This window comes from Capricornis sumatraensis, chromosome 3 (genome assembly GCF_032405125.1).
Source record: "Capricornis sumatraensis isolate serow.1 chromosome 3, serow.2, whole genome shotgun sequence".
NCBI lineage: Eukaryota > Metazoa > Chordata > Mammalia > Artiodactyla > Bovidae > Capricornis > Capricornis sumatraensis.
Genome location: NC_091071.1, coordinates 32,977,963 through 33,004,328, shown reverse-complemented (window position 1 = coordinate 33,004,328; position 26,366 = coordinate 32,977,963). Strand labels below are relative to the sequence as shown.

At 37.0% G+C, this 26,366-nt stretch overlaps 1 protein-coding gene across 2 annotated transcripts in view; it reads left to right on the top strand.

Annotated features, from left to right (window-relative positions):
• ATF7IP2 (activating transcription factor 7 interacting protein 2) overlaps window positions 1-26,366 on the top strand; it is a 50,138-nt gene that overhangs the window by 4,275 nt on the left and 19,497 nt on the right. For both annotated transcript variants that reach the window (XM_068969447.1, XM_068969448.1), the window contains exons 3-6: window positions 1,787-1,921; window positions 2,486-2,581; window positions 5,512-5,669; window positions 7,407-7,409. In XM_068969447.1, coding sequence (XP_068825548.1) covers window positions 1,787-1,921; window positions 2,486-2,581; window positions 5,512-5,669; window positions 7,407-7,409 — 392 coding nt within the window. The remainder of the gene's footprint in view (window positions 1-1,786; window positions 1,922-2,485; window positions 2,582-5,511; window positions 5,670-7,406; window positions 7,410-26,366) is intronic.

Here is a 26,366-nt window from a genome sequence, read left to right as displayed (position 1 = left end):
GTTAGTCCAAAGTAATGAAGTTTTAAGAGTCTGCCTTCATCTGAACCATCAATAGTACTTATTTAAATTGTGTTTATTTTACACTGAGCCAATTGTTTTACACTAATAATTGTTTTAAGCTTCTTTTTTCTCAAACTTACCTGATGAGAATCATTAGTGGTGCCTTTCCAGGAAATTGTTTGATGAATCCAGGTTAGGGCCTAAGAATTTGTGATTTTTAACAAGTATTGCATGTGATTCTTCCTTACCAGGGAAGTTTGATGAACACTGTGTTCCTTTTGCTTCTTAGCAAGATAGTATTTCCCTAAACAGAACGGACATGTTTTTCCAAAATTTCATTGGGGTATGAGCTTCACATATTGACCTTAGTCAGTGAATTGGCAAGCATGCAGTAATGCATAAAAACCTTACATGGGTTGATAGGTAACGGCTGCCAGTAAAAATAATATGAGTTTCTGAGCATTTACTTACATTATACGTTTATTTTAAGCAGTTAGTTTAATCAGATATTCAAAAATTGTAAGAGTACAAGTGATAATCATGTCTGATAATGTTGAAAAACCACTGAAATGTTATTGAAGCACTACAGAAGAAACAGAGTAGACAGAAACTTTGAGGAGCAAGAACAATTGGGAATGAGAAGGTAAAACCTTGGGAATAATCAAAAGTACTGATTATGACTAGTCATCCAAGTGACATAAGTATAAATGAGTTTAACATAGAAACTGTTCTAATTTTGAACCCCAAGTTACAAGATATTAGGGGAAGATATAAATATTACTAATAAATACCTTAATTATATCATGACAGGTTTTTTACTAAAAGAGACTACTCTGTTGTGAGAGTTGCTTAAAGGAGCATATACATTGAACAAACACCTGTAGTGAATATTTCTGAACGTATGGCTCAGCAGAGCTGTTCATTTCCTTGGGCATTGAGATTAATTATCTTCCCTGAAAACAGGCCAATCTATTTTCTGAAAACCAGCCAGATAATGAAATTCATTAGTGTTTCATGTGCTAACTACTATAATCTGATAGAATAGCATGCATTATGCCAGATAGCATTAATCACATAATTGTCACTAGTATCTTACAATTTTAACAATAAGAAGTCCTCCCTACTCCCCATCCCCACCCCCAACATAAAACTATGTATGGAGATTATTTTGCTTATTTATGTCCTTTCTTTAAATTTAATATTTTCCATTTTATAGAGCTCTTATGCATATTATCTTTTTATGTTCTTACAAAAATCCTATGAGCATCCCTTTTTCAACACTGTATGACATCTGTCCATTTGTGGACAGGGGAAATGAAGCTCAGAGGTTTTGTGACTTCCCAAAGGTCATATAGCTTGTTAATGACAGGGTCAAGGCTCAAATTTTAATAATTTGCTTTATACCTACTACAGATCAACCAGCCATTTGAGATAAGTATAGTCTCTTCATAGAGTACTAGGTTTTAGTTATGGTCATTAAAAATATATATAAATGGGACTAAATAGGCTTTAATTTAGGAATTCAACTGAAACTAGGAAATTAAAATTAGTATTAGGAGCATAAACTTAATTTCTAACTTATCCATTTGTTTAAATGTTAGATGTGTTCTGCAGAATTTGATTTTTAACTTTTATAAAACTTACTGATATAGTAATACAAATATATAAATAAAGTACATTTACTAGTTACAATAAACCTAGAAAAAAGCAAAGCTGTTTTCAAGAAGTAGAAAATAAATTGCTTTTAAATTTGAAACATGGAGTGTTTCGTATTTTTAAATTCTAGGTCAGACATTTGGTTCGACAGGAGATCTATAGTATAAATTACAAACTGTTTGATAACAAACTGAGAGAATTGACTGAACGCATTGGGAAGACACAGTGCAAGAACAAACATGAAGCAATAGCAGATGAACTCTTCGTAAGTTCCTAATTTCATTTGGTTTCATTCGAGTCCTTTTAAAAAGTAGAATTTAATGATGTTATACATGTTAGGAAAGGAAAATAAAGGTAGACTGAAATCTGATCCCTGGCCACAACCTGATATATTAATACTATACATAGAATTTGTTATACCTCAGCTGTTTTGGTCCTTGAGAAATACTTGTAGAGCCATCAGCCATTTGGTGTCAGTTCAAAAATACATTTTGTATTAGAGTTTGTATAACCTGTTTCAGGCTTTCGTTAGGGGTTTTTTTGGTTTGTTTTATTTTATTCTTCTAAGGTTACTTGTGGATTGGTATTTCTATCACCATTAATTTTATGGTGAGCTAATTAGAAGTTTCATTTTCTTTTTTAATCTTCCATTCTTGGACATATTATACTAGCATCAAACCTGATTTAAATGTTTGTCTTATATAAGAATTTCTCATATATTTGGTGGATGCCTAAGTCTCACAAAACTACATGGGCAAGTAGTTTTCTCGCCATCTCTATATGATGTATGTTTTGGTACTCCAGTATTGTTTTGTTTTGTTTTTTCTAGGCAAAAATAGGAAGACTTCAAAGACGTGTTAAAGTGATGTTATCTCAAAGGCATTTTGTGGAACCAAACGTGGTATCCAACAATACAGTTTGTAAGGTTGGTATAAATGTATAGGAGTTTTAATAACTTACTTGACCCACATTATAAGTAGTTGGATTGTAAGAACAGAATATACTTCTAGATGAAGACATAGGTTTAAAAGATAATAAATTTATACTTAAGAATATTCCTGTGACTCTGGAGAAGATACCCTCAGATAGCCAAAAGTAATGCCACTTGTATTTCTTTTATAAAATGAGTAGAGAGGTGATTTGTGATCGCCTAGACTGCCTCCCTCTCTGTCATTTTATCAGGATGAAAAATTTCAAACATACACAGTAAAGCTAAAAGAATTTCACAATGAATGCTTGTATAGTCATTGTCTATCTTCTACCTTTATTTTTTTTAATATATTTATATTTGTCATGTATCTGTCATTCTATTCATCCCGCAAGCCATTTTTATATTTGGTCCATTCATAAGTACTAATATATTTTGTATCAAAATATACTTTGCAGTGTCCACTTCAAAATATCTTAACATGAGTGTCATTAAATAGAGCTTAGGATCTGATTATAGTTTTTATATAAAATTTAAAATAATCTTAAGTATATGTTCACTGAATTTTTTTCTTCTATCTTTATTCCCTTCAGTTTCATATAAGCACTAGCCTCAACAACTCAATTGCAAAGCATTTTCTTCCCTGTTTTCTGAAAGTTTGTGTAAGATTTTTATTACTTTAAATATTTGATAAAATCCACCTCTGAAAACCATTTGGGCCAGAAGTTTTCTTATAAGAAGACTTTTTCCTGAAAATATAATTCTTTAATAGTATAAAGCAATTAAGATTTTTGTTTCATCTTGTGTATTAGTTTTGTAAGTTATCTTAGCAAGGAATTTGTCTATTTTATCTAAGTTGTTGGTTTTGTTGGCATAAAGTTATTGATAAAATTCCCTTGTCATTTTAATATTTGTAAATCTGTAGTGATATACTCTTTCATTTCTGTTACTTGTATAATCCATGTTTTCTTTTTTTTTTTGATCAATCTTATTTTAGATGTAATATGTTCTTTTTCCAACTTCTTAAGAAAGAGCTTTAATTTTTAACCTTCTTTTCTACTAGAAAATATTTAAAGATACAAGTTTTCTTCTAAGCACTGCTTTTTCTAAGCATCCTCTTAGCACTTATATTATGTAATTCTCAGTGTAGAGAGTATAATAATAATTTTTATTATACTGTATTTTTGTTTTCCATCAGTTCAAAATAATTTATTTCTCTTGTGGTATTGTTCTTTGATCTGTGGATTATTTAGAAGTATGTGTTTAATTTCCAGACATTTCTAGCTATCTTAATTTTATTGATATCTGTTGTGGTCAAAGAACATACTATGTAAAATTTTGATCTTGAGTTATTGACACTTAGTTTATGCCCAAGGTATGCTTTTCCCTGGTGAATGTTCCATGTAAACTTGAAAAGAATATTGGGTGTAATATTCTATAAGTTTCACATCTGTGCTAATTTTATCAAGATGGTTCATAGTGGTGAATCATAGCTCCCAAAAGATGTCCTGACCTAATCCCCAAAACCTGTATGTTATTAAAAGAAGCTTATAAATGAGAAGATTATCCTAGTGGGCTCAATATGATCACTGGGGTCCTTATAAAAGGAGTGAAGGTTAAAGACAGAAAACAGAGATGGGACAATGAAAGCAGAGGTTGGATGATTGCACTGAAGATGGAGGCAAGGGTTACAAGCTAAGGAAGGCTGGCAGCTCCTAGAAGCTGGAAAAAAGGAAATGGATTCTCTCCTGAAGCCTCCAGAAGGGGATCCCGCCCTGCTAAAACTTGATCTAAATAAAACCAGTTTCAAACTTCTGGCCTTCAGAAGTGTGATAGAATAAATTTCTGTTGTTTTAAACCTGAGTTTGTGGTAATTTGTTATCACAGCCTCCAAAAACTAATACAGGATGTGGTACCAGGAAGTATGGTGTGCTGTTGTAACAAATACCTAAAAATGTGGAAGTGGATTTGGAATGGTAGCGGCTGGAGGAATATTGAGGAACATGATTTTTCAAAAGCTTAGATTGCTTTGAACAGACTTAGTAAAAATATATATGTTAAAGTCTGCAAATAAGGGCTCAGGAGGAAATGAGGAACATCTTAGAGAAACTTTATATATTTTAAGAAAATACCTAAATCTCCATAAACAGACTGTTGGTAGAAATATGGACATTTAAAAGCACTGTCCGTGAACTCAAATAAGGAACATATTATTGGAAATTGGGGAGGAGGGAGTTCTTGTTACACTGTAGGAGAAAGCTTAGCTGAAATGTGAACTACAGTGATATAACATGGAAAGCAGAATTTATAAGTGATAAGCTTGTGTTTTTATTAGGTTGTTGAGATTTTGAGCAAAGTGTTGAAAGTTTGGCTTGGTTTCTTGCTTCTTCCAGTAAAATGGGAGAGAGGAGATAAATTGAACGAGAAACTGTTTAGCAAAAAGGAACCAGTATTTGATTTGGGAAATTACTAGACTATCTAAAACTCATCAATTAGAGAAGAACAAGTTGGAAAATTGATTCATTTCTGGTCTTCACTTTATTACTATAAGTATAAAAAATAAAATTTTCTTTTTTAAAGCTGAATGTTTATTAATTCCTAAAATTCAGTATAATAGGAATAAAATATCTTCTTCATTCTTCTGTGTCTGAGTACTTAGGTATTTGTTTTTCCTTCTTTTAAAGCTAAGAAGTTGCTTCATGTTGTCATTTTTATTTCTTTTGATGTATTTTTTTAAAAATTCATTTTGGCAGAGTAACTGCAATCATGGTCATCAGCCATTGATATACATATAATTTGTTTTACCATATATATGCAGAAATAGTTTGAGAACAATTTCCAAGTGAAATTTTAACCTATCAATTTTGTGTAGAAGACCACAGTTGGTAACACTCCCCTCAACTGCTTTTTCCTCACCCAATTAACAGGTTGCAAATTCAGAGACGATGAATTTGGATAAGAATCCAGAGTCAGTTAATAGTCCACAGGAAAGGAAAACTGTGAAATCTGAAACTTCTAATCGTTCAGAAAAAGCAAGTGAAAAGAGTCATTGGTCACGGGAACATAATGAAGCTGATTCTGAAAGGTACGCATATCTATAAAAATGCATGAACTTGCTTATCTAAATGTGTTTGTAAACACATGTACTCTTTTTCTCAATGTAAAATAGCTTAAAGCTTCCTATTTATATGAAAACTGTTTGTGTCCATTATAAAGAAATTGGTTCTCCAGAAGTTTAATTGTTGTTTTAACTGTACTAAATAAAACTCTGAGTTGGTTAGATGATCAGGTTTTTCACTGTGATGCTTTCTATTGATATGGCAACCAGAGTGATAAACTGGATCATTCTAGTAGTTTCCACTTCTACACATAGAAGAATCAAGGCCCTGTGAAACAGTGATTTTTAAAAAATTACACAGAAGAGTAAGATTAGGAAAATAATACAAGGAAAAAAGTGACTAAAATTAGTTCCCTGCATGTTGGAAGTATATAGTATCACAATAATGTCAAATTAGAGTGAATAGACTAACTTATTGATCTAATTGATCACAAAGCAGCTGAGAACACACCTGATCTCCAGTCTAGTCTAATAAAAAATTTGAGACTGGCAGGGAAGAAGTAATTTAGTTTAACAGAGAAGCTTCATTAGTGATCTTGGCCTGGATTGATGTTCAAGGGTAGAGGGGTGGGGACATTTTAATGAATTATTTTCACTGGTGTCTCTCAACAATTTTTGAGCTTTATAATATTATTTATTTACTTAACATTCACTCCTTAAAATATCCTATGATTTTGCTTTTATATGGTAAATTATACCACAGCTTTTAAAAAAAGAGGAAACTATATAACCAAAAATAAGTGAGTTAAATAATGGCCATTGGTATCACTCTTCTTCCCCAAATGACTGTGCATTCTCAAGGATGCTGTAAAATTGAAGAGAAGCATTTCAGATCTACACCATTTACATGCAGTTCTGACTCTTCAGAAGAAATCCTAATGTTCATGATATTGAGGTCTGCATTCTAGTTTGAGTCAGGAGGCTGCTGTGAAGAAGGCATTTACTTAGTTGGCAAAGAAAAGAGTCGCATTTCAATGAGTCTTTATTGCTGCCACTTACTGATGCCTGTGCTGAAACTCATAAAGTGATAAAAAAGAAAAATAAAATGCTGTTGATATAAGTGAAAACGTGAAGACACCATTAAAATAAGGCTATGGTTTTTCCTGTGGTCATGTATGGATGTGAGAGTTGGATTGTGAAGAGGGCTGAGCACCAGAGAATTGATGCTTTTGAACTGTGGTGTTGGAGAAGACTCTTGAGAGTCCCTTGGACTGCAAGGAGATCCAACCAGTCCATTCTGAAGGAGATTAGCCCTGGGATTTCTTTGGAAGGAATGATGCTAAAGCTGAAACTCCAGTACTTTGGCCACCTCATGCGAAGAGTTGACTCATTGGAAAAGACTCTGGTGCTGGGAGGGATTGGGGGCAGGAGGAGAAGGGGACTACAGAGGATGAGATGGCTGGATGGCATCACTGACTCGATGAACGCGAGTCTGAGTGAACTCTGGGAGTTGGTGATGGACAGGGAGGCCTGGTGTGCTGCGATTCATGGGGTCACAAAGAGTCAGACATGACTGAGCAACTGAACTGAACTGATGCAAAGTTTATCAATGGCTTATATCTGTGATACGAACAATTCACCTTTCCATGCTCTGTAATGAAAGCAGAATGTACAATTTATGAAACTGTTTCAGGCAGCACTCTCAGCCCAAGGTGAGCATGAGAATAGGTGTATACAAGAAATGTGCAACTTGACCCTGGTAAGTAAGTAGGTGAGGTTCAATGGTGAATTTTATAAAACATTTAAGCAAGAAATAATACCAGTTTTAAACAAACCATACCAAATATAAAAAAAAGAGGGACTATTCTCCAGTTAATTTCATGAGACTAGATACTAAAGTGTATTTAACTCTGACATGTTGATAATGAAATCAGTTGTAGAATTTTACAGAGATGGAAATTACAGTTTACTTATACCCACAGAATGATTCAAATAATCCTAAACAAGAGACCAGTAAACCAAATTCAACAATATATAAAAGTTGAGTTTGTTCCAGGAATGCTGCAATGTTGGTTTAACAATAACGAGTTAACTTAAGTAATGTGCTAGGAGAGTCATCATCAGCTCACAATAGATGTAGGATTTGATAAAATATCTGTTTTATGATTAAAAACAAATTCTTAGCAAACTTGGAATAAGAGGTAACTTCTTTAATAAAGAGTATATGTGCTGCTGCTGCTGCTAAGTTGCTTCAGTCATGTCTGACTCTGTGCGACCCCATAGACGGCAGCCCACCAGGCTACCTCGTCCCTGGGATTCTCCAGGCAAGGATACTGGAGTGGGTTGCCATTTCCTTCTCCAACGTGTGAAAGTGAAGTCACTCAGTCATGTCCAACTCTTAGTGACCCCATGGACTGCAGCCTACCAGGCTCCTCTGTCCATGGGATTTGCCAGGCAAAGAGTACTGAAGTGGGTTGCCATTGCCTTCTCTGAAAGAGTATCTATAAAAAACCCTAAAACTAATCTGATAGTGAAATATGGGAAATATTCCCTTTGAGATAAAAATAGAAGGGTGCCTGCTGTTACCACTTTAATGTTATACTGTTATCTTGGCTAATGCAAAAAAAAAGAGAAAAATATAAAAGATTTTAAAAAATAGTACATATTATTGCAGAGATGATTGGGGTATTATATATATGTAGAAAATCCAACGGAACTTAACAGATAAATTACTAGGATTAATTAGAGTTTAGCACAGTTGCTAAACTCAAGTATATAAGAAATCAGTTGTATTCTTATATACCAAATATGGGCTTCCTGATGGCTCAGACAGTAAAGAATCTGCCTGCAATGCAGGAGAGCCAGGTTCTATCCCTGTGTTGGGAAGATCCCCTGGAGAAAGAATGGCTTTCCGTTCCAGTATTCTTGCCTTGAGAATTCCATAGACAGAGGAGGCTGGTAAGCTACAGTCCATGGAGTCGTAAAGTTGGACACGTGACTGAATGACTAGCTGGACACATGACTGAATGACTAGCACACATATGAGATATAAAAAATTAGGAAATGAAAAAAAATTTTAACATAATAGTATTAAATATATCAAGTACCTAGAAATATAATTACCAGGCATGTAATAACTCTGAAGGAAATTGCAAAACTTTGAGATATTAAAGAAGAATTCACTGGAGAACTATACCATGTTTATGCTTTGGACAATGCAGTATTAGAAATTGCTGTTACTTTCATTCAAATTAATTTATAGAGTAAAATTTCAATCAGTTTCATAGTTTGCAATTTTATGGAACTTGACAAGTTGATTTAATTCTAAAATGGTAAGATAAATGCAATGGGTTAAGAAGTCAAGATACCTTTTAAACAGAGAAACAAACTAAAAGCAGTTTGGCATCAGACATCAGAACATTATGAAACTGCAGTAATTAGGATAATGTGATATTGGCAAGTGCTGGAATAGAGCTATGTAACAGTACCTGGAAACCTCTACATTGATATTATTTGTGGTTTGTGTTGGAGATTGTACGGCAGATCATTGGGGAAATGATTAACTTTTCAGTTCAGTTCAGTCTTAGTCGTGTCCAACTCTTTGTGACCCCATGCACTGCAGCATGCCAGACTTCCCTGTCCATCACCAACTCCCAGAGCTTGCCCAAACTCATGTCCATCAAGTCGATGATGGCGTCCAGTCATCTCATCCTCTGTCGTCCACTTCTCCTCTTTACTTTCTGCCATAAGGGTGGTGTCATCTGCATATCTGAAGTTATTGATATTTCTCCCAGCAATCTTGATTCCAACTTGTGCTTCTTCCAGCCCAGCGTTTCTCATGATGTACTCTGCATATAAGTTTAATAAGCTGGGTGACAATATACAGCCTTGATACACTCCTTTCCCTATTTGGAACCAGTCTGTTGTTCCATGTCCAGTTCTAATTGTTGCTTCCTGACCTGCATATAGGTTTCTCAAGAGATAGCTCGTTCACTTAGAGTTCCTCAGATATGATTGACTCTTGAACAATAACGGTTTGAACTGCTCAGTGTTCTTATATACATAGATATAATAGATTTTTTTCAGTAAAAATTATACCTCTAAGCACCAGTGTTCTTGCCTGGAGAATCCCAGGGACAGTGGGTTCCTGTCTATGGGGTCACACAGAGTCGGACACGACTGAAGTGACTTAGCAGCAGCAAGCAAATATGAATTTCTCAGTTTATTTTTGATGTCTAATGTTAATAATACATATACTATCTATGGTATTTTGTATCTTATAGGACAAATATTGATGTAGGTACTGACAGACAATTCATCTTGTAAACAGACTATGAAAATTTACAGTGTCAGTAAATACAGAAGAGTACTGTAACTATTTTCCTTATGATTTTCTTAATATTTTCTATAACTTGCTTTATTGAAAGAATACAGTATGTAATACAACATACAAAATATATGTTAACTGACTTTTTATGTTACCAATAAGGCTTCTGGTCAATAGTAGTCTATTACTAGTTTTTGTTTTTTGTTGTTGTTTAGTCATAAAGTCATGTCCATGTTTTGTCATAAAGTCGAAAGTCATGTCTTTCAACACCATGGACGGTAGCCCACCAAGCTCCTCTGTCTATGGAATTTCCCAGACAAGAATACTGGAGTAGGTTGCCATATCCTTCCTCAGGGGATCTTCCCAACCTGGGGCTCGAACGCAGGTCTCCTGCTTGGCAGGCAGATTCTTTACAACTGAGCCATCTACGAGGCCCATTACTAGTTTTGAGGGGAGTCAGAAGTTTATACTTGGATTGGAACTGCAAGAGGGGCTGGCACGCCTAACGCCCTCATTGTGCAAGAGTGAACTGTATTGACCCTTTCTGTTGCTCTTCATTTCTTCCTGTATTTCCTTCAAGGATACTTTTTCTTCTGCCTCAAGAATTCCATTTAATGTTTATTTTTAAAATTCTGCCCAGGACATTGTATTTGTCTGGAAAAAATTTCATATGTCTTTAAATGTTTTAACCTGGTATTGAATTATAAGTAGGCAGTTATTTTTTAGCACTTTCAAGATGTCATTACCTTGTTTTCAGACTTTTATAATTGCTATTGAATAGTTAGATATCCATTGTATTGTTCCTTCTTTGAGGATAGTGTGTGTATTTCTGTAGCTGTTTTTAAGATAGTCTATATATATCTTTGATTTTCATCAGTCATATTCTGTCATGTGGAGGGGGGATAGTTTATCCTGATTGGAGCTCAAAGTTCTTGAATCTATGACTTCCTGTCTTTTCATTATCTTTGAAAAATTCTTGGCTATTTTCCTTTTAGATACTGGTTTTGCACCATGCTGTCTCTTCTCCCCTTCTGGTATTCCAGTTATATTCTTTTTCTCTGTACACTCCATCTTTTTTGTTCTCTGTGCTATTTCCACTATTTTCTAATTTATTTATTCTCTCTTCAGCTGTATCCTAGTGGCTGTTAAGTACTCACCTATTTAGTTCTTAGTTTCAGTTTAATTTTCTAATCTCTTCTTCCCATTGGATCCATTTTTAATAGATTCAAGTAAGTCCTGTGGTAAAATTCTTCATCTTGTCATCACATATTGAACATTTTAATTGCTATTATTTTCTGATTTATTTTTTATTACTCATATCTGGGTCACTTTGAGCTCTTTCTATTTACTGCACATCGTCTTTGCCTTGTTTCTTTTATTTGTATACTTATGGCTGCACTGGGTCTTCGTTGCTTTGTGCACGCTTTCGCTAGTTGTGGCAAGTGGTAGCTGTTCTCTGCTGGGGTCCCCTGGCTTCTCATTGTGATGGCTTCGCTTAAGGCTCCAGGCCCACGGACTCCAGTAGTTGCAGCATGGAGGCTCGGTAGCTGTGCCTTGCGGGCTCTACAGCACAGGCTTAGTAGTTGTGGTGCACAGGTTCAGTTGTTCTGCAGCATGTAGGATCTTCCTGGACCAGGCAGGGGTCGAACTTTTATCCCTTGCACTGAGAAGTGGATTCTTATCCACTGTGCCACCAGGGAAGTCCTCCCTGTGTCTTATTACACTTACTGATTTTTTTTGTTTGAATCTTGGACATTATGTATTAAAAGTTATGGAGGCTGTAAATGATATTATCTTTTATCAGAGTGAATTCGCCCTATATTGTGGCAGGAGGCAGAGACAGGGACACAGCCTCTTCTACTGGTTTTAAAATGTACCCATAAATTCTTTGATAGTCCTGGTGGCTCAGACAATAACCCACCAAAGTATTCATGCCTGGAGGATCCCATGAACAGAGGAGCCTGGCAGGCTACAGTCCATGGGGTCCAAAAAAGTCGGACATGACTGAGCGACTAATACTTTAACTTTCCCATTATAAGGTTCCTAATTCCTGGCTTGGGCTTAGCAGTGACAGCAAATAGGATACCAAAGTGGCAAAGTGACACTATGTAACTAAATCACTAAAGGCATTGTAGCTTTCTTTCTCTTGGATTGCTTGCTCTGCTGCTGCTGCTAAGTCACTTCAGTCGTGTCTGACTCTGTGCAACCCCACAGACGCAGCCCACCAGGCTCCCCTGTTCCTGGGATTCTCCAGGCAAGAACGCCAGAGTGGGTTGCCATTTCCTTCTCCAATGCGTGAAAGTGAAGTCGCTCAGTCGTGTCCGACTCTTCGCGATCCCACGTACTGCAGGCCACCAGGCTCCTCCGTGCATGGGAATTTCCAGGCTTGCTCTGGGGCAGGTTAAATACCATAATAATATGGGGACAAGATAGGTTTCTTGAGGACATCAAGCAGCCTGTGCTCACACATGGTGAAGCACCTTGCCAACAACCATGTGAGTAAGCCCTTTGAACATTCCAGCCCAGTCATGTCTTCCAATGACTGTAGCCCCTGCCAGCATCCTGACTGTGAGCTCATCAGATATCCTGAGCCTAAACCCCCCAGCTATACAGTTCTGTACTTTTCCTGCAGAAACTGTGAGGTAATAAATGTTATTTTTTATAGCCATTTTGTTTGGGGATAAATTGTTATAGAGCAATAAGTAAACAGTACAACATTTTAATCCAGTTGGGAATTAAGCAGAACTGAGGCTGGTTTGCAGTTTTTGGACTCAACTTATTTTGATTTTCCTCCTTTCCTGTGGTCTAGCTGGGTTTTTTTTTTTTTTTTTTTTTTTTTTAAGCTGATCTTGGTATTCCAATTTTTGTCTCCCCAATACAGTTCACTTTGAAATCAGTCACTTTGTTCTTGGCATCTTTGTATTCCTGTGTGTTTTAGTTGGCAGATGCCTTGAGAAGACATCAATGGCAAGTGTCTAGCCCACTTCCTTCTGGGATCTTAATAGTTCTTTATATCCTGGCTTTCATCAGAGCTTTCTGATGTCTTCAAACAGATATTTTAATTTTTCTTTCTTAAAAAAATTTTTAATAGAGCTTCTTAAACTGTTCATATGTGGGGGCCTCCCTCCTTCATAGCTATTCTACATAGCAATTTATGTATGTAAGTTTTCTATACATAGTAATTTATTTAAAATATTTTAGAATATTTAGGAAATAAAGGAGCTTTTTTAAAAGTAAAGGGAAAATATTGTTCTTTCTTTTTCATAACTCTAGAGAAAGCCATGAGACTTTATAATTGTTTCTTCTGATACCTCAGGTGTTAAAGGAATTAGTGCCACTTCTAACTTTCTGTATTTATAGTAATGGTTCAATTTAGAAGTTAAAGTATTTTATTTTTACAGTGTGAAGAAAAAAGGTAGTAACAGCTGAGCCAAAAAGCTCATTGAAGAGAAGGCTTGTGAACCAGAATATGTATCTGATGCAAAAGGAACTTGCGTAAATAGAAAGAATTTTATTATGCAATCATTTCCAAAGATGAAAAGCATCATGGTCTAAGGCACCCAAAAACAGACCACTTCACCAGTGTTGATGCAATGAAACATTCAGTTCAGTTCAGTTCAGTCACTCAGTCGCTCAGTCGTGTCCAACTCTTTGCGACCCCATGAATCGCAGCACACCAGGCCTCCCTGTCTATCACCAACTCCCGGAGTTCACTCAGACTCACGTCCATTGAGTCAGTGATGCCATCCAGCCATCTCATCCTCTGTCGTCCCCTTCTGCTCCTGCCCCCAATCCCTGCCAGCATCACAGTCTTTTCCAATGAGTCAACTCTTCACATGAGGTAGCCAAAGTACTGGAGTTTCAGCTTTAGCATCATTCCTTCCAAAGAAATTCCAGGGCTGATCTCCTTCAGAATGGACTGGTTGGATCTCCTTGCAGTCCAAGGGACTCTCAAGAGTCTTCTCCAACACCACAGTTCTAAAGCATCAATTCTCTGGTGCTCAGCCCTCTTCACAATCCAACTCTCACATCCATACATGACTACTGGAAAAACCATAGCCTTGACTAGACGGACCTTTGTTGGCAAAGTAATGTCTCTGCTTTTGAATATGCTGTCTAGGTTGGTCATAACTTTTCTTCCAAGGAGTAAGCGTCTTTTAATTTCATGGCTGCAGTCACCATCTGCAGTGATTTTGGAGCCCAGAAAGAAAAGTCTGACACTGTTTCCACTGTTTCCCCATCTATTTCCCATGAAGTGATGGGACCGGATGCCATGATCTTCATTTTCTGAATGTTGAGCTTTAAACCAACTCTTTCACTCTCCTCTTTGACTTTCATCAAGAGGCTTTTGAGTTCCTCTTCACTTTCTGCCATAAGGGTAGTGTCATCTGCATATCTGAGGTGATTGATATTTCTCCCAGCAGTCTTGATTCCAGCTTGTGTTTCTTCCAGTCCAGTGTTTCTCATGATGTACTCTGCATATAAGTTAAATAAGCAGAGTGACAATATACAGCCTTGACGTACTCTTTTCCCGATTTGGAACCAGTCTGTTGTTCCATGTCCAGTTCTATCTGTTGCTTCCTGACCTGCATACAGATTTCTCAAGAGGCAGGGCAGGTATTCCCATCTCTTTCAGAATTTTCCACAGTTTATTGTGATCCACACAGTCAAAGGCTTTGGCATAGTCCATAAAGCAGAAATAGGTGTTTTTCTAGAACTCTCTTGCTTTTTCGATGATACAGAGGATGTTGGCAATTTGATATCTGGTTCGTCTGCCTTTTCTAAAACCAGCTTAAACATCAGGAAATCCATGGTTTATGTATTGCTGAAGCCTGGCTTGGAGAATTTTGCGCATTACTTTACTAGCATGTGAGATGAGTGCAATTGTGTGGTAGTTTGAGTATTCTTTGGCATTGCCTTTCTTTGGGATTGGAATGAAAACTGACCTTTTCCAGTCCTGTGGCCACTGCTGAGTTTTCCAAATTTGCTGGCATATTGAGTACAGCACTTTCACAGCGTCATCTTTCAGGATTTGAAATAGCTCAACTGGAATTCCATCTCCTCCACTACCTTTGTTTGTAGTGATGCTTTCTAAGGCCCACTTGACTTCACATTCCAGGATGTCTGGCTCTAGGCGAGTGATCACACCATCGTGATTATCTGGGTCGTGAAGCTCTTTTTTGTACAGTTCTTCTGTGTATTCTTGCCACCTCTTCTTCATATCTTCTGCTTCTGTTAAGCCCATACCATTTCTGTCCTTTATCGAGCCTATCTTTGCATGAAATATTCCCTTGGTGTCTCTAATTTTCTTGAAGAGATCTCTAGTCTTTCCCATTCTGTTGTTTTCCTCTATTTCTTTGCATTGATTGCTGAAGAAGGCTTTCTTATCTCTTCCTGCTATTCTTTGGAACTCTGCATTCAGATGCTTATATCTTTCCTTTTCTCCTTTGCTTTTCACCTCTCTTCTTTTCACAGCTATTTGTAAGGCCTCCCCAGACAGCCATTTTGCTTTTTCACATTTCTTTTTCATGGGGATGTTCTTGTTCCCTGTCTCCTGTACAGTGTCACGAACCTCATTCCATAGTTCATCAGGCACTTATCTATCAGATCTAGGCCCTTAAATCTATTTCTCACTTCCACTGTATAATCATAAGGGATTTGATTTAGGTCATACCTGAATGGTCTAGCAGTTTTCCCTACTTTCTTCAATTTAAGTCTGAATTTGGTAATAAGGAGTTCCTGATCTGAGCCACAGTCAGCTCCTGGTCTTGTTTTTGTTGACTGTATAGAGCTTCTCCATCTTTGGCTGCAAAGAATAACTTTTATTAATTTATTCTTTATTTTGGTTTCTCTGGGTCTTTGTTGTGGCATGCGGGCTCTCTAGTTGGGGTGCTCGGGCTTAGTTGCAGCATGTGGGATATTAGTTGCCCGACCATGGAATGAACCTGGGCCCCCTGCATTGCGAGCGTGGAGTCCTATCCTCCAGACCACCAGGGAAGTCCCCCGGCTGCAAAGAATAGAATCAATCTGATTTCGGTGTTGACCATCTGGTGATAGTGATGAAACAGTAACATTACTTTTGTCTAAAAAATAAGCCTTACATTGAACTTCATGTGAAGAAATGTTTGCAGAGATACAAAGGAGAAAATAGTAGTTACCAGCCGTAGCATAAAACTGTCCGCTGTTTTGCATGTGCTCCTTCCTATTCATTTTAATACTTATTTAATCTTACATTTATTACATGTCTCTCTTTAACCAAGTTTCCTGCTCCCGAAACACTCAGCTAGTAAATAAATGACAGAGCCAGATTTAGACCCAGACAATTTTGTCTCCAGATCCCTTCTATTAGGCTACTTTATTGTAGCATTACCTGGAGAATTTTAATTCCTAGTTTTAGACACAGAAGGTTTTCTCCAAGGTAGAATAGAAGTAGAAACATAGGTGCGTCTAGAAGACCATGGAAATCATCAGTGTCCTCAGTTTTCCTCCCAGGTATGGTTTCTTAAAAAAAGCCATCACTGGCACCAGTCAGTGGAACTGTTACATATGAAAGTTACATATCATCAAATGCTTGTGGAATTACAGTCTTTAGTGGAAGTCATTTAGATGTAAAAATGAATTTCTCGAGATGAGCATTAGCAACTTCACATGTACTCACAAATTTTAAAATAACATTGATGTATAATATGTACTGAAAAGTGCACAAATAGTAATTAGTAATAGTTATATTCAAATAGTAATAGTTATATTCCTGAGTATTCAGGAATTAATAAGGAACAGAGAATTCCTGACAGATCCCAGACAGCACACAGGAAGCCTCCTGTTAAATGCTTCCTGACAATTCCCCCTATTTTATTATATTTGTAAAAAAGGTCTTGACCAAATGAGTTTGGTTACTATTAACCAACCTTACAGAAAGCCGACGGTAACAACAAATATAATTATCAAGACAATAACCAAAGTTACAGTTCCAGACCCAATACTGTGGGTAATACTTTGAAACCAGTCTTGTGGGTCTAGCCCAGATTATTTGTTCAGCTAAAGTTTCCAAATTAGGGGAACAGGGCAGATTTATTAGAAAAAGGTTTAAAGGTTTTCTTTTGCAGTAATTGTACATTCAGAGAGGCATTATCGTGTATATTTTGTAAATGAAATTTGATTGTTCCCAGTTGTAGGCACTATGATTGATTTGAACAGGAGTAACACAAAATTGAGTAGCTTAAAGAAATAGAGGAGTTAAGACAAGTATATAGTTTGCAATTAATACAAGTTACAGAACGTAAAAGTCTTATTAAATTGTAAATTTTCTATGGCTATAACAAAAGGAAGTGGGACACAGGCCTGTATAAAATATGACTGATTATAGCGAAAGAAATAGTTACTATGACCACAACTGGTCCCTATGAAATGTCCAGTCCAAGTCCCAAGTTCTTCCATGCTCTTGTGCTCGCAGCAAGTTTCCAAATGGCCCATTGTTCAGGCCCACTCTGTTTATCAAGGACGATCCTAGGACGAGGTGGGGCTAATCCACCATCAAGCCACTCAAGAAGTCCTTTGTCATAGTAATGTTCCATCCAGTGTCAGTGACCTTCCATATCACACACAGTGTTGTTAATATCATCTGAGCAGTCAGATAACCACATACCCTGGGGTCTCCAATCAACAATTGTAAGATTAGGCACAAGCATTGATTTTCTTGATTTGGTTTGACATTTGTCCCAATGAACCCTTTGCATAATGTTCTTTGTTCTTTCCCTAACTCTTTCCCTAAAGTCTCAGTAGTATAAATATGGTTTACAAACAAAGAAAGGGCAGTAAATAGTCCAAGCAATGTCTGAAAGTCGTCTTTTGGAGGCAGGATGAAAGCCCAAGTTTGTTGGCTGATGTTTATGCACAATTTTGCTGGGCCCATGCACAAGGAAAGGACTTCATAGCCTAAAGAAATGTTAATTAGTTTTATTTCCTCCCCTTGGTGTGAGGTCCCTTTCATGTACTAGGGAGAAGGCATATGTATAGTGTCATTAGTTGAAATGATTGGTCCTCTCTCTGTCCATTCGACCACCTGTAATAGAGGGGGGTTAGGTATTAGTCCAAGCTCAGGTTGGGGGAGGTACAGGCCAAAAGACTGAGCATTGCCAGGAGAATGTATTCAGGACTCAGTGGTGATCCCTGTTGAGAGACCAAATTTTCAGCTCTATTAGTAAGGGTTTTTATTTGTCCCCAAGTGGGGAGATCATAGGGGTGATGCCGCAGAGGGCGGTGCTTTCTGGAGATCTTTAGAGCAGACATAGCCTGTATTGGAATTTCTTCTTCCTGGGGTCCTTGTTGTCCCATCTCCATTTTGAAGGCCGGGGTCCCCCCTGGGTCAAATCTTAAGAAGAGGTTAAAAAATTTAAAACAAATAAAGCTGTATTAACAATATTTATAGGTTTAGAAAATATCTTATGTTGGAATTTAGTAAAGTCTGCTTTAGATAAGGAAGACAGTAGTGTACCTGTGTATCCCCCTTTTTAAATTTTTTTATCTGTAACTGTAGTGTGTGATGTGTTTGACTATGTCTTGTGTCTGCGGATTATAAGGAATACCTGTAATATGTATAATAGGAAAAGACTGTAAAAATTGTTTAAAGTGTCTAGAAATATGGGCAGAGTATAACATGTTGTGTAGCTTTACCACGAAGAGGTGTGGCCCAGATAAAAGAGGAATTTGTGTCTATACAGACGTGTAGGAAAGAAAATGGAGAAAGTTCAGGGCGATGAGTTATATCCATTTGTCATAATTCATTAGGTTGTAAATCGAGAGGATTAATACCTTGTGCGATGGGTCGAAGATGTAGGGGTCTACAAGTAGAGCAATTACGAATAATTTCTTTAGCCTGGCGGTATGGGATTTTCCGTAGCTGGTGTAGGGAGCCAGCATTGTTATGCAACAGAGCACTCTGTTCCTCTGGAGTAGCAAAGGAAACCAGTTTATCACCTTGTTCGTTATCACAAGTCATAGGGCCTGGAAGACAAGAATGTGTTCGAATATGTGTAATATAAATGGGAGAATTGCGGTTTCTAACAACAGATTGTAGTTCAAAAAAAAGTTGTTGAATAATAGGTTGATTGGAGTTTATGGTGGAGGTTTTTATATTTTTTAATACAAAAACAGAATATATAGAGTCAGAGACTATATTAATGGGGTAAGGATGGAGGCAAATAACTTGAATAAAAACATATAATTCATTTTGTTGAGCAGAATGAAATTTAGTATTAAAAGACTTTATATTCCTTAAGAGACCAGAATGAAGCTTTGGCGTTTTTAGTCCCATCTATATAAAAGATCTCGGCCTGTGGTATAGGCTGTGAGCTGATAATGCAAGAAATAATTTAGTATATTTGAAGAAATTCCACAGCTTACCAGAAGGATAATAAAATGAAATTTCTCCAAAATATTTCTGAAAAGCTATTTGGAAATCGGTAGAAATTTGTAAAGCATTCTCAAATTGAGATTTATTGATAGGTATTACAATTTTATGAGGATCAGAGCCAGTTAGAGTTTTAGTCCTATTTCTTTTATTGATAATGATTAGAGCAATTAAATCAAGGTAGGGTATAAATGACTTATTTCCCTAAAATGGGTATAGATCCATTTTACTGGGTGTTCTTGTTGGGCAAGAAGTCCTGTGGGAGAGAGGAGTATAAACAATTCTAGAGGTAAATCTGGTTTGATGTGAGTAAGAAATTGTTTTTGTAATTTATTTTGCACCAAATAAGAGTTTCTCTCCTGCCTCTTGAGAAAGTGAACGAGGGCTATTTAAATCAGGATTTCCTTCTAAAGTATTAAATAGGTTATTCAGTTGATAATTAGCAACGCCTAAAGAAGGTCTACAGATGGTGACTGCAGCCATGAAATTAAAAGACGCTTACTCCTTGGAAGAAAAGTTATGACCAACCTAGATAGCATATTCAAAAGCAGAGACATTACTTTGCCGACTAAGGTCCGTCTAGTCAAGGCTGTGGATTTTCCAGTAGTCATGTATGGATGTGAGAGTTGGACTGTGAAGAAGGCTGAGTACCGAAGAATTGATGCTTTTGAACTGTGGTGTTGGAGAAGACTCTTGAGAGTCCCTTGGACTGCAAGGAGATCAGCCCTGGGATTTCTTTGGAAGGAATGATGCTAAAGCTGAAACTCCAGTACTTTGGCCACCTCATGAGAAGAGTTGACTCATTGGAAAAGACTTTGATGCTGGGAGGGATTGGGGGCAGTCGGAGAAGGGGATGACAGAGGATGAGATGGCTGGATGGCATCACTGATTCTATGGACCTGAATCTGAGTGAACTCCAGGAGTTGGTGATGGACAGGGAGGCCTGGCGTGCTGCGATTCGTGGGGTTGCAAAGAGTCGGACACGACTGAGCAACTGAACTGAACTGAAAGAAGGTCTAATCCAATTAATATCACCTAAGAGCTTTTGAAGATCATTTAAAGTTGATAAATTATCAATACGGATCTGAGTTAGTTGAGGAGTAATGCGTTGCCTATTAACAACGAACCCCACGTAATGGTAAGGTATAGAGGTTTGAATATTTTCAGGGGCAATGATTAATCTAGAGTTTTTAAAGCATAGTTGAGCTATATCAAACATGTGTTCAGTTTTTAAGATAGATGGAGACGAAAACAATATACCATCCATATTGTGAATAACAAGAAAGTTAGGAAACTGCTTTGTCACAGGCTCAAGGGCTTTGGCTACGTAGTACTGACACATGGTGGGAGAATTCATCATCTCTTGTGGTAGTACAGTCTATTGGTACCGTTTATGAGGTCCAATGATTAGGATAAGGGAAAGAGAAAGTGAATCTCTCTCAGTCTAAAGGGTGTAAAGGTATATTAAAAAAGCAATCTTGTAAATCAATAATAATAATAATATGCCAATTTTAAGGAATAGTGGTAGGTGGTGGGATTCCTGGTTGTAATGCACGCATAGGTTCCATAGATGCATTAACTTTCCTAAGGTCTGTTAGGAGATGCCATTTGTTAGATTTTTTTTATGGCAAAAATAAGAGAGTTCCAAGGAGAACAAGATTCTTCAATATGTTTTAATTCTAGTTGTGTATCTATAAGTTCCTTAGCCACCTGTAATTTCTCTTTCATGAGGGCCACTGCTCTGTCCAAATAGGCTTGTCATATTTCCAGGTTATTTTAATAATTGTATTGTTTGTTAAATGAGCAGTGGCCCCCAGGAAAGATGTGGAATGTATAAGCTCAAAATGGATTAAGGATCTAAATGTAAGACCAGAAACTATAAAACTCCTAGAGGAGAACATAGGTGAAACACTCTCCGACATAAATCACAGCAGGATCCTCTATGATCCACCTCCCAGAATACTGGAAATAAAAGCAAAAATAAACAAATGGGATCTAATTAAAATTAAAAGCTTCTGCACAACAAAGGAAACTATAAGCAAGGTGAAAAGACAGCCTTTGGAATGGGAGAAAATAATAGCAAATGAAGCAACTGACAAACAACTAATCTCAAAAATATACAAGCAACTTATGCAGCTCAATTCCAGAAAAATAGATGACCCAATCAAAAAATGGGCCAAAGAACTAAATAGACATTTCTCCAAAGAAGACATATGGATGGCTAACAAACACATGAAAAGATGCTCAACATCACTCATTATCAGAGAAATGCAAATCAAGACCACAGTGAGGTACCATTTCACACCAGTCAGAATGGCTGCGATCCAAAAGTCCACAAGCTATAAATGCTGGAGAGGGTATAGAGAAAAGGGAACCCTCTTACACTGTTGGTGGGAATGCAAACTAGTACAGCCACTATGGAGAACAGTGTGGATATTCCTTAAAAAACTACAAATAGAACTGCCTTATGACCCAGCAATCCCACTGCTGGGCATACACACCAAGGAAGCCAGAATCGAAAGAGACACGTGTACCCCAATGTTCATCGCAGCACTGTTTATAATAGCCAGGACATGGAAGCAACCTAGATGTCCATCAGCAGATGAATGGATAAGAAAGCTGTGGTACATATACACAATGGAATATTACTCAGCCATTAAAAAATACATTTGAATCTGTTCTAATGAGGTGGATGAAACTGGAGCCGATTATACAGAGTGAAGTAAGCCAGAAAGAAAAACACCAATACTGTATACTAACACATATATATGGAATTTAGAAAGATGGTAATGATAACCCTGTATGCAAAAGAGACACAGATGTAAAGAGCAGACTTTTGGACTCTGAGGGAGAGGGAGAGGGTGGGATGATTTGGGAGAATGGCATTGAAACATGTATACTATCATGTAAGAAACGAATCGCCAGTCTAGGTTCGATACAGGATACAGGATGCTTGGGGCTGGTGCACTGGGATGACCCAGAGAGATGATATGGGGAGGGTGATGGGAGGGAGGTCCAGGGTTGGGAACTCATGTACACCTATGGTGGATTCATGTCAATGTATGGCAAAACCAATACAGTATTGTAAAGTTAAAAAAAAAAAATTTAAAAAAAAAAGCATATATCTTACTTTTCCTAAGCAACTATGAAGTGTCTTGTATATTAGCATTTTATAGATTGGTGAATATATTTATTATATCATATTATATATATTCATTATATATACATATATGTTTATATCAATATATTGTACATTATATAATATATTTATTAATAGTTTAAAATCTCTTTAGTTTTTCTGTAAGAAAAACTTTTTGTAAGAGGAAGTTAATGTTTAGTAATTAATGTTTTAAAATCTTATTTTATTTAGAAATGACCTAGCTATTTAATAAAATTTTATTATTTAGTTTAGTACAACTCTAGAAATTTAAGTTATTCCAATCCTAAGAGATTGTTTTAGATTATAATAACAGATAATAATAGATTATTCTATTAAAAATATAATTATTTTTAATAGAGTTTATCTAAAAGTTTTTATCTCATTTTAATATATATATAAAGCGGAGAAGGCAATGGCAACCCACTCCAGTACTCTTGCCTGGAAAATCCCATGGATGGAGGAGCCTGGTAGGCTGCAGTCCATGGGGTCGCAAAGAGTTGGACATGACTGAGCAACTTCACTTTGACTTTTCACTTTCATGCATTGGAGAAGGAAATGGCAACCCACTCCAGTGTTCTTGCCTGGAGAATCCCAGGGACAGGGGAGCCTGGTGGGCTGCTGTCTATGGGGTCACACAAGTCGGACACGACTGAAGCCACTTAGTAGTAGTATATATATATAAAGAGTTACCTTTTGGTGACAAATTTAGTTTACTTTAAACCTAGGCATAATAAAAGTATTATATAATGTTGATGACTTAAGACGTGTCTTAATTAGATTAGCAATTATATTTAAATTATATTTATATTTAAATAAACATGTTAGTATTAAATATTTTTCAGTTCACGTGAATTTGAATTTAAATAGAGCTCATTAACTTCATACTATCTAAAAACAAAGCTGGTATATCAATGGCAGCACTGCCAGATGTTAAGGGTTTGAGGGAAAAGATAGAATTTGCCCCAGGTTTTTGTTGAAGGGGACCTGGGGGGTCCTTGCTTGGAGTTTTCCAGAATAGGTTTTCTTTCAATGTCAGATTTAGACTTACAGTCTTTGCCCCAATGCATTCCTCTATGGTAGCGCGGGCAGATTTTTGGAGGTTTTTAATTTCTATATATATATATATATATATATATATATATATTTTAGCTTTCTTAGGGCCGTCTCTTTTTAAATGGTTCTTATTTTCACATGTAAAGCATCCTTTATTTCCCTTTCTTAAGGCAGCAGCTATTGTTTCAGCTACCATTTGCATCTTTCGAGTTTCTAATCCTAGATTGTGACAAGCCTTCAAATAATCAATAATAGTCCCTTTCTCACGAATTGGAGCTATAGCTTTTTGACATTAATGATTTGCATTATCATAAGCAAGTAATTTCTCTAGTTGCCTTTTGGCTTCTTCTCCAATTACATTATGGGAAATAGCAGTTTCTAATCTAGCTAAAAAATCAGCACACGTTTCATTAGATTCCTGAACTTTAAATAAGTAATGAAGTAAAGAAGAAAAGTGATGGGGCTTTCCAGCCTTTTGATCCATGTCTTAGTACTTACCGGCCTCAATAGGCCCTCGAGGTCACTCCCTCCGATCTGCCAAGTGTACCAGGTTCCTGTTCAGGCGCCACTTGTTGAGGTCCTTTAATGGACCAGAACCTGGTGGTCCAGAGTCAATCGATAAGAAAGTAAAGGAGCGAGAAAGAGGCTGATATTCCTTGGTTTACGCAGAAAGCCAATAAAGCCCCTACACAGGGCTTGCTCTGTTCACGGAGGCCTCAGGCACCCTCTTGATGGGGTGAAGGCGCAGGGTGCCTTTTCGAGAAGATCTTAGAAGCCCAGGCAGGAAAGTGAACTCAGAGAGCCTCTACGCTCCAGGAGATCAGCCTGAAAAGGAGAGAGAGGGAGAGGGGGAGAGAGAGAGAGAAAGAGAAAGAAAGAAAGACACAGGGTCCAGAGCTCTGATGGGGCAAAAGTGTTTTAATCAACATGGTATGGGCATATATATGTCTTACAAGGTAGTTATTCTCAGCAAAGATAAAGATTAAAATTCCAGACTTACAAAACATAGACGATCCATATTAAAGAGAGAGAGTTGTAAACAATCACTTTTACCGTGTGGTTCACAAGAAGGAAGAGAGTACTTATCACCATATAGAAACACTAATGAAGGAAATACCTGGATTCCTCAGTCCCAGGAGAGGCTTTCCTCAGGAATTAATAAGGAACAGAATTCCTGACAGATCCAAAACAGCACACAGGAAGCCTCCTGTTAAATGCTTCCTGACAAATGATGAGTGCAAAGAAGTTCTTGAAGGAAATTAAATGTGCTACTCCAGAGCACATGAACAACAAGAAAGAAGCGACCTTATTGCTGATATAGAGAAAGTTTTAAAGGCCTGGATAAGATCAACCAGAACATTCGCTAAGCCAAAGCCTAACCCAAAGCAAGGCTCTAACTTCAATTCTATGAAGGATTAGAGTGATGATGAGGAAGCTGCAGAAAAAAATTTTTCAGAGGTTGGTTCATGAGGTTTAAGGGAAAAAAACCATATCCATAACATAAAGTGTGAGGTTAAGCAGCAAGTGCTGATGTAGAAGTTGCAATATACTATCCAGAAGATCTGCCAAAGATAATTAACAAAGGTGGTAACATTAAACAAAAGTGTAGATGAAGCCATCTTATTTTGCAAGAAGATGACATCTAGAACTTTCATAACAGAGAAGTTAATGTCTGGCTTCAGAATTTCAAAGGACATTGGGACATCCTTGCTGGTCCAGGGGCTGAGACTCCAACCTCTCAATGCAGGTGGCCCAGGTTTGATCCCTGGTGAGGAAACTAGATCCCACATGCCACAACTAAGTTTACATGTTGCAACTAAAAGATCCTGCATGCCACAATGAAGATTGAAGATCCTGAGTTCTGCAACTAAAACCCAGCGCAGCCTAATTAATTAATTTTTAAAAGTCTGACCTCCTTGGGCCCTGACTTTTAAAAGAAAAAAAAAAAAAATTCAAAGGACAAACTGACTCTCTTTTTGAAGGCTAATGTAGCTGGTGACTTTTAAATTGAAGCCAGTGCTCATTTACCCTTCCAAAAATCTCAGGGCTCCTAAGAATTAGGCTAAATCTACTTTGCTTGTGCTGTATAAGTAGAGCAACAATGCCTGGCTGACAGCATACCCAGGCTTAAATTACTGAATGTTTTACTCAACTGCATGTTTGAGATCTACTGCTCAGAACAATGTTTCCTCTTGAAATTTACTGCTCATTGACAATACACCTGGCCACCCAAGAGCTCTGATGGTGATATACAGTGGGATTAATGTTCTTTTCATGCTTGCTAACAGAACATCTTTTCTGCAGCCCATGGATCAAGAAGTAATTTCAACTTTCAATTTTATTATTTCACATATTTTGTTTAGCTATTGCTGCTATAGATAGTGATTCCTGCAATGGATCTGAGCAAAGTAATTTGAAAACTTTCTGGAAAGGAATTACCATTCTAGATACATTAAGAACATTCATGATTCATGACAAGAAATCAAAAGGTCGACATTAACAGAAGTTTGGAGGAGGTTGATTTTAAATTTCATGGATGGCTTTAAGGGGTTCAGGACTTCAGTGGAGGAAATAACAGTAAATGTGGTGGAATAGCAAGAGAACTAGAAGTGGAGCCTGAGGATGACTGAATTGCTGCAATCTCATGATAAGCTTTGATGGACAAACAAACAAATTGGTTTCTTGAGATGGATCTATTTTTGTTGGAGATCCTTTGAAGACTGTTGAAGGGACAACAAAGGATTTAGAATATTACATAAATTTAGTTGATAAAGC